We start from the raw sequence: 15,381 nt of genomic DNA on the forward strand, positions 1-15,381 counted from the left end.
CCTTTTAACGAAGTAATCCTTAACGCCGGATTGCGTCAGCACGGATACGCGCGAATGCACTTGAAAGAGCCAGAAACCACCAGCTTTTGTTTGCACTCAGACACACACGTTGGTACGAAATCTACGTACATCATCTGATCCGGAGTGTTGGCTGATTGCTGTGTATCGTAGGGCTAGGCTCAGATGGAACGAAACTGTGAGCGTGCAAATTAGGAAAATTATTCGGCAAAGTTCCAAACAACCGTCCAACCGTCCGGAAATACCGAGCGAGTGCAAACGTGTTCCGGAATGTTTGCCGGTCGGGCTAAGCAAACAGCTATGTCGTTTGTCATACGTTGGTCGGGCGCGTCTAGGATGTGCGGGAATGATGACGCTGATTAAATTGGGTATGTTATGAAGTGTCGAACGCGAGGACGACGAAAGCGCTCGAAGGGAGAGAAATTTGCATTTCATCGAGTTGTCGGGGGGTTAGAGAGCATACCAGCCAGCCAGCCAGCGAACCAGCCAGCCGGTCTGTTGCGGTAAACAAAGACACCGGCTTGACATGTAATGAATGCGATTCCCCTTGTGTTAGGTACAGAGCGTGTATGGTGGTTTCGGAACGCTGTAATGATTGTGAATTTGGGAAAGATTTCGCTTCGCTGTGGAAGATTCGCTTGCATAATGCATTATGTTCGCACTGATGCGAAGAGTTGTATAATACGTTGCATAAGATGGTTGTAAGGCATTACATAAACGACCATGTCTAGTCAAAACACCAGCAAAGTTAGCTGAGGCTCAAGCCGTTAATCCACTTAACGGACTGCAATGTCTGGTGATCAGCGTGCCGTACTCTCAATCTAACAGACATCAGGTCTTATTTGCTCTGATTATATTTAATGAGACCCAGTTGCAGGACTACGCAACATAACTACGACGTTTGAGCAAAGTCCCAAGGTTCCAATGAGCTTCATTACATGACCACTGATAGCAGAAATATCCTTGAATTCTTGATTTCCTTTCTCCGTAGCAATATACACAGTCATTATGGACATTTCTGGATCCGTAAATTCAACACGGTCGTTTTAGGTCATAATGCCGGACACCATGTTTTAGTGACAAAGAAATAGAGGAGATTTAAACAAAAAAAGTCCCATATTTCCAAAGGTTCTTTATCTAGATCCTACATTCCATGTTTGAACAAATCAATCCTCACTGCTCTGTCCTCCTGTTACACTGTTTCGTAAAATTGTTCTACGAACCATCAATTTTTGCTTTCAAAGTAATTCGAAGAGAGTTCCAGTGAGTGGGAGCTTCTTCCGGTTGAAGGCACACGATGTCATTTACCGCTAGTAAACTAAGTAGTCATGCATTATAGAGCACGGTCTGACATTAGCCACCGTCTGCCTTCTTCCTCGTTATCTCGTCCTGCTGATGACACTCCCAAGTGCTGCTGATGGCCAGCAGCTTTTACCAGAGAATTGCTTCCCCGTTTGACCACGATCCCTGTGTTCGTGCATCCGGTGTTACTAAGTTATCCATCACACCCTTGACTGCTCATCAATTCGAAACCTCGTACTGCCGCTCGCCTAACGCCACAGTAAAACCCTCGGCAGACGGCTCCACACCGTACACCACTACGCTGCTGTAAATTATTTGCCATAAATTATTAAAATGGTACTCGCCGCTGTGCTGCCCCGGGCACCAATCCATTTTACTCCACATGCCACACTTTCACGTGGCCACAGCGATGGCGCCCTGCCTGGCTGCCGGTCCTGGGTCCCGTGCCGATTTCAATTCAATTTACCAAACCTCGCCGGGCAGCCATTTGCCCTGTTCCGCATATCGCTCGTTTCGCAGCGTTTTTCTTGAACTTCGGACAACAAGACAGACAAGCATTTTCCACTCGATTTGCCTTCCGAATAACCCAAAGAACGAACGTCCGGGACCCGGTACTACACCGAGTCATTACCGATTCTTGCATTGACAGGGCCCCGAGTCTCAGGTTTTTCTGCGTCCTGTCTAGCCATCCGGACGTGTGACTGGAAGTATTACTTAGACGTACCGCAAACGTGCACCGTCACGAAGAGAATCGTTGGTTGCCTGTGTAGCCGTCCTCACCACCGACCTCCCTCCCCGACCTCCTCCCCGAAATAGGTAGGCATTTGTATGCCATAAAGCAGACAAAGCTTCCTCTGCCAGGTTGGCCGCAATGTCGCGCGCAAGAGAATCGTTACAATCGTGTGCCGTGAGGAAGTGCTCGTGCTGTTGATTGTCCGCCACTCCGCCACCTAATCCCTGGACTTTATGGACGCTTTACTCACGTATGGTGTTTCTTGGCCGGAGGAAACCCGATGGAATAACTTATTCAGCAGCAGCTCCTTACCAGCAGCTGGCCACGTGCTGTCATGCCGAGGCGGAAAGTGATGCCCAGTCCACACAGTTGGTCGCCGGGCGTTGCACGAGGCGCGGCTAGTTCTTCACCGAGAAGCCTTCCGATTGCAATCCTTTTCCTCGAGCGAACTCTGTACTACTGAGGCACCATGGTACTCGGTAACTGAACAGCAGAAAAGAATCCATTACATCATCACCACTGGCTGTGGGGCTTTGGCGGTGGAGTCCTTGAAGCAACCTACTTGTGTCTTGTGAGACAGCGCGAGTGTGCTGACTGCAAATGACTTCGGAATCGAGCATTTGTGCCGTCGGCGCGTTTCGTCTACATCCTCTAGCAATCGGATGTTGTACACTTTCATCGATTCCTTTCCAGGTCCATGCTGGCGTTTTGCTATCGTTCTATAAAGCGAAAGGAATCAAACCTCGCACCGCGATAGGGATTGTGAACGATTCTTTCGGAAAAAGGTGAGATCATCGCCTGCCACAACGGGTGTGTTAGAAGATGTCCTTGTCTATAAATGTCCCGCGCCTGTGACACGTCGCCAACTGGAACGCTCGGAATGAACGGAAAATCTCGTAAAGAACCTCATACGGTCGTGCGATAAAAAAAATGTTTGCCTTTTATGAGCAAAAGAAGCGTTCCACAAACAGGATTAACTCATGATTCATTCAATTACCTTCAACGCGACCATTTAGTTGACATCGTTCCATGGGAATGGGATTAAGAAGTTAACGACCGGTATGAAGCAGTGGCGTGAAGCTATTTTATGGGGTTTGGTGGCACATATTGGATGTATTATTTGCGTTTTTTATCTGAGCTTCGTATTTAATTTCAAACTTTAAAAATCCCTTCTACAATATCACCCTTTTGGCTTGCTGTTTGAGGAAGAAGTCTTTCCAAGAGTTTGCCCATTTTCAAGTATCCGTTCAGCTTCAAAGTATCATTAATAGTCCTATCTTTCCGTGTTTCCTATTTACTCTTGCCAACTGTTAATTGCCATCTATCCGCTGCTGATAAATTATTCACAGCAACAGAAAAAGGATTTCAAAGTACCGGCACCAGCATTATCAACATTTGGCACTCGCAAAACAACATGTTCGTTGTCGCTTCTCCCGGCTCAGTCTTTTCCACCTACCAGAGGCTGTTGGTTTTTCGGGCTGGTTAATGAAAAATGAATTAATTTACCATTTTCCCGAGTCACAGTCGAGAAGCAACAATTCTGCCACCCCATTAGAAGCTTGTTTGGCTCCAGTCCAATCGGAGTATCGGAGCTCCAAAGTATCTGATGATTTTTTGTCGGCCGCCGCCCCCTGTTTTTTTTTAAGTCCGCGCAAGGGAACGCTGACGGAACGATGAAAAATCAAGTTGACAACAACAAGCGGTGGAAAAGTATGGAAAACAAAACACCCACCACCGCGATATTACTCGCCCTTAAATGGTAGGGAATATGAACCGCTCATAGCGGGATGTTGTGGGGCGTAGCAATCGGATACTTCCAGATTCCAGATAAGGGAGAGGATAAAGTTTCAGGACTTGAAAGACTCTGCTCCCGTTGCTGCTGCTGTGATGAACAGGTGGAACATGCATGGCAATTTTCCGGCATCGGCATCCTCGAAGCGCATGAACGTGACTGTGGATGATCGCGGGTGTGTCTAAAACAATCTCTTTGCGAAACTTGAGCGCGCGCCGTTTTTACGCCTCGAGGCACAATTCGACACAATTTTCGGTCCTTCCCTGTGAAGGTTTTCACTTGCGTCGGAAGGATAAGAGAATTGGTACCCGATGAGAAAAAGGGTGAAAAAGAAAAAGCCAGAGTAATACATTTTTACGTACGTTTAGGGGTTGTGATGTCTTAAAGTAATGCATGAAAATGATGTTACGGACAAGGACCAATAGCTGAGAAGCTCCTTTTTTATATTCGCTTAGCTTATTTTCCTATCTTTTCTTAGAAACAGTTTCACTTTCATCGCAATACTTAGCATTTTATAGCAAGTTTGCTATAAAACAATTCCACTTCACTGAGTCAATATCTCAAGGGTTGTAAAATCAAGGCGTTTCCTGGTACTACTTGCCTCCGAATTTCCATCCACTTTGAAGCACACCGTGGCCCAACAGCTACCCACCAGCGAAAAAGTAATTAAATTTCCATTCCACATCGGCGGCACTTGTAACGAAGGTGATAATAAATTCAGCAAATTGAGCGAAATGCGTTCAATTAAACAGAGGCACTCTGGCACCCTCACACGCGTTACGCTCATGAATCGACGGCTTCCGTTTCCACTTTGCCCCGGGAATGGTGCCCGCCCGCCCGATTGCCCGTCTCAGTGGGACTCACTTACGGATGTGACGGAGTGTATTCAAAAATTAGCCTCGCCGTTGCGCGTCTGATAGCTGGCGGCACCGTTGGTGAGGTGCACGCTTGTTTGCTAATAATGCTAATATTACACAGTTTGTTAAGGGGTTTTGCATCTACTGTACGAGGACCGGAAGTGGGTGTTTGCTTTTTTTCACTCCTTTTATACCTCCCAAACAGGCTTCAACAAAAAGGATTAATTGGATCGCGATGTTGCTTTGAGTTGAGCAACGTTTTTATTTATAAGCCTTGAATTTCATACACTATTATTGAATAAATGTCAAATGCTGTCAGAACAGCTGATGGATATCGTTCGACCAAAGTCCTCAGAAATTACGCTCCAAAATGGATGGCTCGGTGCGCCTCGGTGTACGCCTCGCAACCCTCGTTAATATTGCAACTTTTCCTTCAAAATAGGTCAATTCATGTTGACACAGCCGGTTCCGCCAACTAGCGCCCTCGTCACATCCTTACGGCACAATTCGTCATCAATCTTGCAGTGTGTTTTTCTTCCCATTTCCATCAACCTTCCAGCGAGTGCTGCTGCTGCTGCCCCAAAAACCCATTGAGTGAAAACTAGTTCCTTTCCCGGTCGGCCATCGGTGGCTCGGGGGAGATGAATCATCGCCGTTGTGCTCGATCTAAAAGCCGGCTCTCCGTCGAGCTAAGACACTTCTCCAAGAAACTTGGTTCTGATATCTTTTTTTTTCGGCACTTTACTCTTCGGGTACAGGACAAATAAACGACGCCGTTGTGTCGATTCTTGCGTCCTCTCACCGTCCATAACCACCCCATGTTCCGTGCACTTCCGGAGCTCTTCTTCTGGGGCGAGTGGTTTTGACTTATGAAAACATAAACATCGTTTCGCCCTGATGAACTTTTCACTATTTTCCCTCGGTGCTGCTGCTTATGGGCACATTATTCAGGACATTCCGTTCGCCGACTGGTGAGGCACTTTCACTTTTTTTGTTATTGTTGCGGTTTTTTCCCTTTTGCCATCTTCGGCACACTTTCCATCTTCGTTAAATGCAAATTTTTGTCTGCATCCGTATCTCGTTGACTGTAACGTTCCATTTTCTTCACAGAGCGGAGAAATTTAATGGCGAAAATTGACGTAGGAAGTGGTTGAATTGAGGACGTAACGATGGTTTACGAGCACGAACACAAGTCATGCCATTTGTAGTCCTTAATGTAGCCCTACGAAAAGATATATCCGGGAATGATTATCCAAAAAGAAAGGAGAGGATTCAATCAAATCCAGTGCTCAGAGTTCGGTGGCTAGGTCCTTTAAGACCAACCAACCTTTGCGGACACCTTTTAACACCTTAATAAGTATCTTGGGATTAAAAATTAGCGACATCTTCCAACTCAAGTCCACCTAGATGAAGTAGGATCCCTAGGAACAACCTAGTACCATGGTAACTATTCTTAAGGTTTTATTTGAAATTTCAAAAACAATGCTACTTGCTCTATCGTTAAAATTCCATGGCCAATTCGTATTTTTCATCAACTTCCATACAATGTTAATTGCTCCTTTGTATGTGCACACGAGCACAGAGCTATTGCTTGCAGATGTTATGGAATATTCCACCTGCGCAGATGCAATCGCACCGGCTCTGTGCAACATTGTTATCTTCTTTTTTCAGCAATCATGTTGCAATTGTTCCACAGTTTGTATGCCGGCACAACCAGCAGCGCTTGGAACGTCAAACTTCGATAAACTCCATACGACACGAGCACAGCTATATTGTCCGGTCCGTGGACGCCCGATGTTGCTGCTGTCACTGTAACTACAATGTTTCCGAGCCCGTGTCTTTCCGACCCGCTTCACGGATGCATCCGGAGACAATCCCCTAACGATCGCTGCGGTAGAGATTCATTTTATGAGGCACTTTAGTGCGGTGGTTGCAATAAAAAAGTGCCCAGCTTGCTTGACAGATTAAATGTCTAGCGGTCAATGGTAGAGTAACTGCAACTGCAACAATGCAGTCTCGGTTTGCCATTCCCGGGAGGAAGTGATTTTTTATTGTGTGCAGTTTTATTTTGGGCTTCAAATAAAATCTCCAACATTCCTTGTGCACCAATGCATTCGTAAGCGTAAATGATGTTCGTATCTCTTTTTCGCAAATAAAATGCTTATAAATCATTCAATTCAACCCGAAATCATAAAACTCCTAGAAGACTTTTTGCATGAAGAAAGGATCCTGAAGGGAGAACCTTCATTCCGACACCATAATTCAATGTTAAATTGAATAAATCTTCCTCACAAAGTGTGGACCATCGTTGGCAGGATGGGCCGACCGGTGGCCAGTTTTCATTTCCATCAATCGTTCATCATCCTCGAACCCTAAATTAGGTTCCCGAGAGACCCGCCCCGCCTGTGTGTGTGTGTGTGTGTGTGTGTGTGTGACTCAAGCCGAAAAAGGATTAACATCTAGAGCGTTGTTGGCATGCAACAGTACGATGTGTTGGATGTGGTAACGAATTCTGCCGGCTTTCGTAATATGCTTAGCTTATTTATGCCAGTAATCGGAATTCATTCGACCCGGTCAAATAAGCTAGCCGCTCGTGTGAGTGCGAGTGGAGAGGATAGGCAGCCAATTCTGTTGTGGTTGCTTGGCATAGAAATGAGCATTTTTGTGATTAAAATAAAGGCTTTATACGAACCCCATTACCCCGCCATAGCTCGCCTACTCTTGCTTACAGCCGTATGAATCATTAGGGAAGTTGTGGCTCTATCTTATTCACAAGGGCTATTTTACGTGACTAATATCCTCCAAATAAGACGAGTTTCTATAGCAAAACCGATAGCAGGTAATCTTGATTTCAAAACGGGTCCGTTATCGCCTTACGACGTACAATTGTTGCTATCGCAATGCTTGATAACTTTGGCATGAAACTGATAAGATATGCTTTCGCTGATATTACTACGACTGGAACACTAAACCCTTCCAGTTTGTGTTGATCTTACGCCAAGTGCTCACTATGAAGTTGCCTGCAGCGTTGTTGGCTTTCGCAGCCATTTTGATGATCGGATTTGTTCCGGGGCTGTCAGCGTGCAATTTTGGTCTGGGTAGTCGTGTTAATGGTAAGTTCAAGTAGAATCGGACAACCCCTGCAGCACTCATTAACACTTTTGGTGGTCCATTTTCATCGCAGGTGAATATGTGCTGCACACCATAACGGTTACAAAGCGGGCAAACGAAGCACCAGAAAACCTAGTCTTACAGCTAGACTATAAAGCTAGCCCACTGCTCAACCAGCAGATTACCTACAGCAGCATCCAGACGGCATCAACGACTGCCTGCCGGTTTTCCTATCCAGCGGAAAATAATAGCAAACGCGTGCAGGCAACAATCGAAAGCACTATACCGATATCAGAATTCATTGTGACCATGACCGTGTACGGATTCAACTGGGGTTAAAGTAACAAAAAAATACAAAAAACACATTACCTCTTTTGTTCCGTACATTCTGCATTTGATGTGTTTTCAATTGTGGTTTCACTCATTCGATGATGGGCACAGAAACGTTTGAGCTACTTTATCCGAACAAGTCAAACCGTCCACTTCGTCCCTTCGGTTTCCCGCAATACGGGAATCTACTCGAACGTTGCAATAAATACAAACAGTGGGCTTTTATCTTATCAGACCATCGGAGGTTCGTTTCGTTCGATATTGGCACTGTGGGCCAGTTCTGTTGAAGCGTGCGCCAATGGTTAAAAGCTTTTTCCATGCATCTAATAACTAACCACAGTGATTTATTTAGTTGAATACGTGCCTTTATATCCATTAGCTCCGAGAAGCGCCACTATTTTATAGAACGATCCTGTTTTGAGAAACTCTTTTGTCGACATCTTTTTCCGGAAGGTGAAAGCATGGTTATAAAATACCTTAGAAGCACTTTGAAATTTGTTGAACTCAATGAAACAATCCCAACAAATCGATAAAAAGTGCAAAACAAAATGAGCCTGCCAAAGGACACAGGATATCCGAAGCAAAACAAACGGTAATAGTAGAACGCCTTGTGCAACTTCAGGACTAAGGACTGGAAACTGGCATGCAGGAAGAGAGCAGACTTCTTCCAATAAAAATCCTATCGAATCTCGCGCCAAACATGACATCACTTCCGTTTATAGCAAAGGGTTGAGTGCTTATCGATTTTTTGAATTTGTAGCGCTATTTTTTGACCGGTTTTAACAGAGGGCTTTTGAAATAGAATCAAACCCAAAGTTTTCTATTGAATTTAAAAATTGTCCTCATTATTGTTTTAAATAGAACAATCTTTCGATATTAATCTTTTCCAAATGTATCTTCCGAGAAATCAATATACGACAATGTCCATGAAATCTCTTCACCAGAGCTCTTGAAAGCTTGCGGGGAACTTTTGCCATTACTGATAGTTTCACCGTCACTGATCGAAACCTTTTGCAGGCACTATATAGACCACACAATGTATTACAATATCCTCTTCCTGTCAAACTTTATCCTTTCTGCTGCAGTTTACTCCACTGAGGCGTAGTTTCAAATTTGTTCCCGCTACAATAAAAAGCACCTCTACCTCTCCAGTGAAGGCACACAGAGCAAGAAGTTCAAGTTTTGCTGATTAAACATTAATTTTAAATCGACTTCAAAACTCCGTCCCGAACAACGGAATCGTACGATTGCTTTTGCAATTTCAGTCAATTCCACGCCAAGCGGTGTACATTTTCGATTTTCGTTTTTGCGTGCGGAGTGTTTCCTGCAGCGATCTGCATTAACCTGGCCCGGTTACACATTCGCAACGAGTGTCGGGAAAGCGAGAAAAATGGCAAGAGAATGGTTCAAAAAGCAATTTCAAAAGTGCTTCAAAACCACCGAGTTCTGAGTGATGTAACGATCCTTTTTTTTCTATTGCATTGCTCCTTCGCCCCATTCGAGACAAAACCAGCGCCGACGACCTTGGCATCATCTACTCCACTCTATAAGGTCTCCTCGTTCACAGTGCACAGTTCGAATAATGTACTCCCGCCTAGAACCGCTACAAGCTTCACAGCGACCAGCGTTTGCTTTTATACCGAGCTCCTAGCCACGGTATTCGACAATAGTTTACGACACAGAACATTCAGTTGCCGGTGTACGAGGACCAATGCATACCGGTGAAGGTTTCGATTTCTGGAGAGAATGGTACCTGCTAGAAGTGCTGCTAGTGGTAGAAAGCCCTTGTGTTGGATGGCCGCTCGCTCATACATGAAGTTATGCAACACGCTTTACGACCCGCGTAACCTTCGCTAGATATGCAGACTCTAATAAACCCTAGCAGAAAAGTTTGCTTTTGTTTTAAGTAACATATGCGGCGTTCTCTACGCTCGTCCTTTGTCATAAACGTTTCCCGATCGTATTGCATCCTGAAAACGTTCGCTGGCTCTCTAGACGGTGCATTTACTCTGTCTAAGTGGTTTCAGCAATAAGCTGCACGAAAAATTGTCCCAAAAATGGGGGCCTAGATCTGTAGCGAGTGGAGTAAATCACGAATTTTTCACACGCTTCACCGCCCGGAACGATGCACACACATATTTTCGTTGACACGCTGCTAGGGGGAAAAAAAGTGCGGGAACAAAAAACAATGCAAAGCCACGAATGTACTGCTCCAGCGACTGGGACGGAAATGTATGTGCTGTTGGCATTCGTTTTCAAGGATGCGGTAAGAGCTGTCGCCGGCACGAACCGTCAGAAGATGGAACGATTTTTGCCATCCACCCGTTACAAATCGCCCGGATTTCGAACAGGCAATGGGACTGTTTTCTTTGAAACGTGTTGATGTGGTTACGATTGTGCGATGACTGCCACCGATGCGAATGGGATATGTGACCGTGCAATTAACGTCAGTTGTTTGAAACAACAAGGATAGGGGGGGCTTGATAGAAATTTTCGTTTACACGGCGATTAAAATTAAATTTAATGTTTGAGTCATGACCGAGTAGCCGACCACTGTCATTATGGTGCTGCCATCTGTACGTGAGTTGTTAGTAGCTGCATTCTTAGTAGCTTGATGTTTTGACGTGTGGACTAATGAGCATTTGTTTACTATTGCAAGTATAAGTATCACGCCCAAACTCACCACGTTTACGAAAATGGTGAGAATTGCTGGCCGACTTCGAAATCCACCGTTCCTCAGCGTGTTTGGCCCGGCAAAGAAAACATGGATAAAAATCGATAACGATAAAAAATGTAACCTTTCCGTAAAAAAGGTAAACCGGAGGCCTTATCTTCAAATTCCGGCAGCTTCCCTTCCGAATGTCCTTACACGCAACTTGCTATAGCATTTTCATTCGTATTTCTTAAAGGAGGAGATTATGAAGGATATTTTGGACGAGAGTAGATGACTCGGTGGAGCAAGCCTGGGGGAGGGGGGGGGGGGGGTTCTGGTTTAATACTAGAGTGAAGATATAGCTACCTGTTTTTTTATTTCATGCATACAACATGAGCTTTCTCGCGGCCTCCAGTAGCGGCCTCAGGCTGTGTAGAATTTCGGGGGTTTCACTCAAATTTTCCATCATCTCACTCGACCCAATGAAATATACTTCCTGGGTACGAGATGCGTAAAAAACAACACGGACTCCAGTAGTCAGCCCAATGAACCGGGACCGAACACTAGGCTAGGGTTTAGCAGTTGACCATACTCTTGAATCATCAAAATACCCTTTGGGGCCAATACTACCGATAGATGGATGTGCTGAGCGAACACTCGTCTAGTCTGGTCATCCGATTTCACTCCGGTCGCTGGGTTTTGCAGCAGAAGGGGTTTTTGGTCTGTCCCAGTAGCGTTTTGGGGTGGGAAAAACTGGGGAAAAAATAAATGAAAACTCATCGACATGAAAATCCAATTATGCGCCAGGCAAATTCGAGCAGCAGTAGCCGGACGATGGACGATGTGTGGTGCTATGCGAAATTCTACCCGCCACTCGGACTAGAATCACATGCATTGGCGTCGTCGACTGTTTTGATTCGTACAGCGGAGCGATGGTATTCGTCCAGTAAAAAAAGGCAAACTCCGAACTGAGCCCTCGAGGGATGTACAGTCGTGCAATGGGGTCTTGCTGTTGTTTGACGGTTGATGTACGTTTAGCCCGCGGTTCTTTCGTTGTCCGGTTCGTGATTGTGTTGGTTTACTCAATGGATTGTCCATCAACCAATCCCCATGCTGCCCTGGGCATGATTGAAGCCTAGATTGAGCTGTTGCTCGCTGGTGCGTTGGTGAAACCCATCTGCATGCTGATGATTGAGTCTCACTCGACAGCCATACACAGAATTTGGATTTTTTCCCCTTAATATACGCACATCGCCGGTCGACATGTCCGAAACGTCAAGTTTCCTGGTATGAACCTGGGCACACATTCTTCATTTCACTGAAGATGGTTGAAATTTTCATAACATTCCTTACTGACTTCCTCGTAACGTAATGCACCTAGAGACAGGCTTCCATTCCATGACCTTTTACACTAGCCTTCGATCGATCGTTTTGACCTTTTGAAAATCAAAATTGCTGCGTATTTTATGTATTCAACCATTTACCTCGATCGGAGTCATTTTGTACACGCATCCAGCGAGGAGCTGCTTACGAGCTTCGTCATTATTTGGAAAGTTTCTTGGAAAAAGCTGTAACCATGTTTTCACGTTTATGGTGAAAATGATTGGCAAAAAAGTTGATACATTGGAAAAGTTGGTTCGAGAAAGCCAGCTCGCCGCATACGAAAGGATGAGATTAGGCATTTCAATAGATGGTGCTGTTGAAATTCTGGCTAACATACTGGGCACGATGAATGGAATGGATTTTTTGCTTCATGGCTGTATCCTTTCAACCGAACGGATCGCTTTATTCCAAGCATTTGTTCAGCAGGTTGAATTTTACCTGCTGCGTGATTCATCTAATTGATGCAGTACCCGGAAAGTGTTGGGAAATCCTTTTCCATTCACAATTTCTCCGAAAAACCAGCCTGAATTTAGTCCCGCTTCCCGAAGCATAAATTGCATCGGGCCCACCACTATTGTCCGAGGAAAAGTTTTCCTTGCCTTGTGATGTGCTATCAAAAATTTGCTTCCACGAGCGTTGCTTTACTCGAGCTGCCGTTGTTGCGTTCGGTGTTAATTTTTCCTACCACTCCATTCGTGTCCCTGAGGCCGGAAGTGGGTCAGTTGGAAAATTTTATAATGGGAAATAATCCAGCACGGTCGACAAACTTCTCTAACCCCCTTTTTCGAGGGCCCGGCACGGTTTCTCAGCGGTTACGGTGGTCTCCGGTGGCCTGGCGTTGGTCAACCGAACGCTGTCAACGAGAAAAAGGCGTGTTATCACTTGACAACACCCGGGCCAGGCATGAGCTACGTGAGGCTCGAATGACCGGCAACGAGCGAGCATCATGATTCGGTTGGCAAGCGGCGCCACGTGATGCTTGTTGCCGGTGGTTTATCCACCCATTCCACCAAGTGCCGGACTGATTCAACAAACATACTCATGCTGCTGTCCCGGTCAACACACGGGGGGAATACGAAGAAGAGATAATAAATTTTCTCCCGGCAAACAAACAACGGCCAATAAATTTCAATTTAATCAGCGTCCAGCAATCGGCGAAGCTAATGCAACCGAGGGTGAAAAATCCTGATGGCGGCACCGGGACCGGGACCGACCCGGCGAACATCTCTGTTTCGGGAAGGGTCGACTACGGCACATACGGAAGAGTTGTTGGTGACTCATGATACATGATGTACCTGATGCGGGAATAATGGCTCCGTAGAACGACATCGTGCTGTGTGGATGACAGAGGCGCAGACTTAATGACTAGTACTTCTGGTGCAATTAGATAGTACGTCAAACAGTGGACGAGTTTTTGAGGTTAGGTTCGAGTTAAATTGCGAAAATAATTGAAATGTTGGTGATGACAGCCTTTTCGCTGTGTCCTTTCTAAACCATTGCATACATTTAGGCGCAACTACTACTAGCAGCAGTTATAGCAGCTGTCATATTCGTGAAGGTTATGTCGACTTAAAGTCGACATTACGCTTTCGAACTATTGGAGGCCTTATTTTACTAAAAGCAAGTTTGTTTTTAATCAAAAGTTTCTACACTATTCGGTCCGTCACACTGCCAAAGCTCCAGCTCTATTCATCCCATGATGCTGGTTCCATGTCCTGGGATTGACACTATTCGCTTAATACCCTTTTGTAGTACCTTTTTTCCTGCTAATATGTTTGCACCAAGCCTTCGCTGGCATCCCATTTAAAACATCGTGCTCGTAAAGGGGAACTTTTATCATCACAACTGCAGTGTCTCATTAAACTCGTTCACCCTACCCTCGCCATTGCTTTTCAGACTCGTGCTCGGTGAAGCCTTTTTTTCGATGTGCTAGCTTTCTCCGTTGTCCACCGATCGCTGACAACGGTCTTACCCCAGGGCCGGAGCACTAACAGGAAAAGCTTCATCAACAATGTTTCAATTAAGTGTACGACACCAATGCGGACGTTAACACGGGCGTACCATTTTCGTCGCCGGTAAATTAACGCCACCCATTTCGGTCCTTCGGCACATCGTCTGGCGGCAAGTCGGGGAAAGCTTCTTTGTTAAATGCGCGCGCTGCCCGGGAGACACGATTTACTCCACGATTTCCGGCCGTCGATTATCGTTTGCCAGTCGTCGATGGGTTTGCCTTTTGTTGTCCCGTCGCCTGTCCCGCGGTTTTTCATCGAACGATATTTGCCGTGGACAGCCAAGTTCTCCTGCTGCTGCTTCAGATCGCTGTGGATGCCATAATGGAACATCATCCTATTTATAGCAACTAAATCGAATTTCTGTTTTCCAACTTCCACCCATCCGCCAGTCGGTCGCGGGTGATAAAACTATTACCTCCGGAGTTCCCCGAGCAGCGACGAATTGTAACGGCATTAAGCGACAAACGCTTTCCTTCCCGAAGAAAGCAAAGAACCCTATCTACACGACCACTGTTGGATGTTTTAATCGATTTTCCAAACCCCATCCAATGGAACATTCTCGGGCGGGTCCGGAATACTAGTGACGATTGGAATTCCAGTGTGCGCTTCCTATGCGGCGGTGGTGGCCGTCGTCCTCGTTGTCGTTAGATGTAAGGGAGGGCCGTACAAGTTTTGTAGGTCACCAGACCAGTTGCCGCCATTGCGCGAATGGCGATTGTCTTCGGAGTAGGGTGACACTTCCTAGAGGGGAGAAAACCGGAGAAGCCGAGAACTAGGCCGCTTAAGCGACTGGAACAATGTAAACTATAATCCCAAAGCAAATATACAAGCGCTTCTACCGAGGAGTGTTTACTGGTCAGCACTGGCCGTGCAACATGGCGGCAATGACAATAGCACAATAGGGGGAACGTTTTCGGAATGAAAGAAAGCAGACCATTATCGGGGCTCGAGGATACTATTGACCCAACGGTTACTGCATCCATTCAAGTGTAAGTGGACAATGTACAAAACGATGTAACTCCATGTTGGGGTACGTCTTCGGCCACAGCAACTGCAGGCCACGATGCGGCTGGATCCTTCTCCATGCTCCTCAATCTCTGTCACTACCAGAAAAAAAGCTAAACAAACATCGGTTCCACGAGACTTGGTAGCGTGTCTGGTGGCCGTTGGATGATTAATGAATGTTTCTA

At 45.7% G+C, this 15,381-nt stretch overlaps 2 protein-coding genes across 7 annotated transcripts in view; both read left to right on the forward strand.

The window, feature by feature from the left end:
* LOC118505113 overlaps positions 1-15,381 on the forward strand; it is a 33,247-nt gene that overhangs the window by 8,443 nt on the left and 9,423 nt on the right. The gene's annotated exons all lie outside the window — the stretch shown is intronic.
* LOC118505114 lies at positions 7,662-8,206 on the forward strand. Its single transcript, XM_036040422.1, has 2 exons — positions 7,662-7,815; positions 7,887-8,206. The coding sequence occupies exons 1-2, from the start codon at positions 7,713-7,715 to the stop codon at positions 8,150-8,152; spliced, it is 369 nt and encodes a 122-aa protein (XP_035896315.1). The 5' UTR covers positions 7,662-7,712; the 3' UTR covers positions 8,153-8,206.

The sequence above is a fragment of the Anopheles stephensi genome, chromosome 2 (genome assembly GCF_013141755.1).
Source record: "Anopheles stephensi strain Indian chromosome 2, UCI_ANSTEP_V1.0, whole genome shotgun sequence".
NCBI classification, from domain to species: Eukaryota; Metazoa; Arthropoda; class Insecta; order Diptera; family Culicidae; genus Anopheles; species Anopheles stephensi.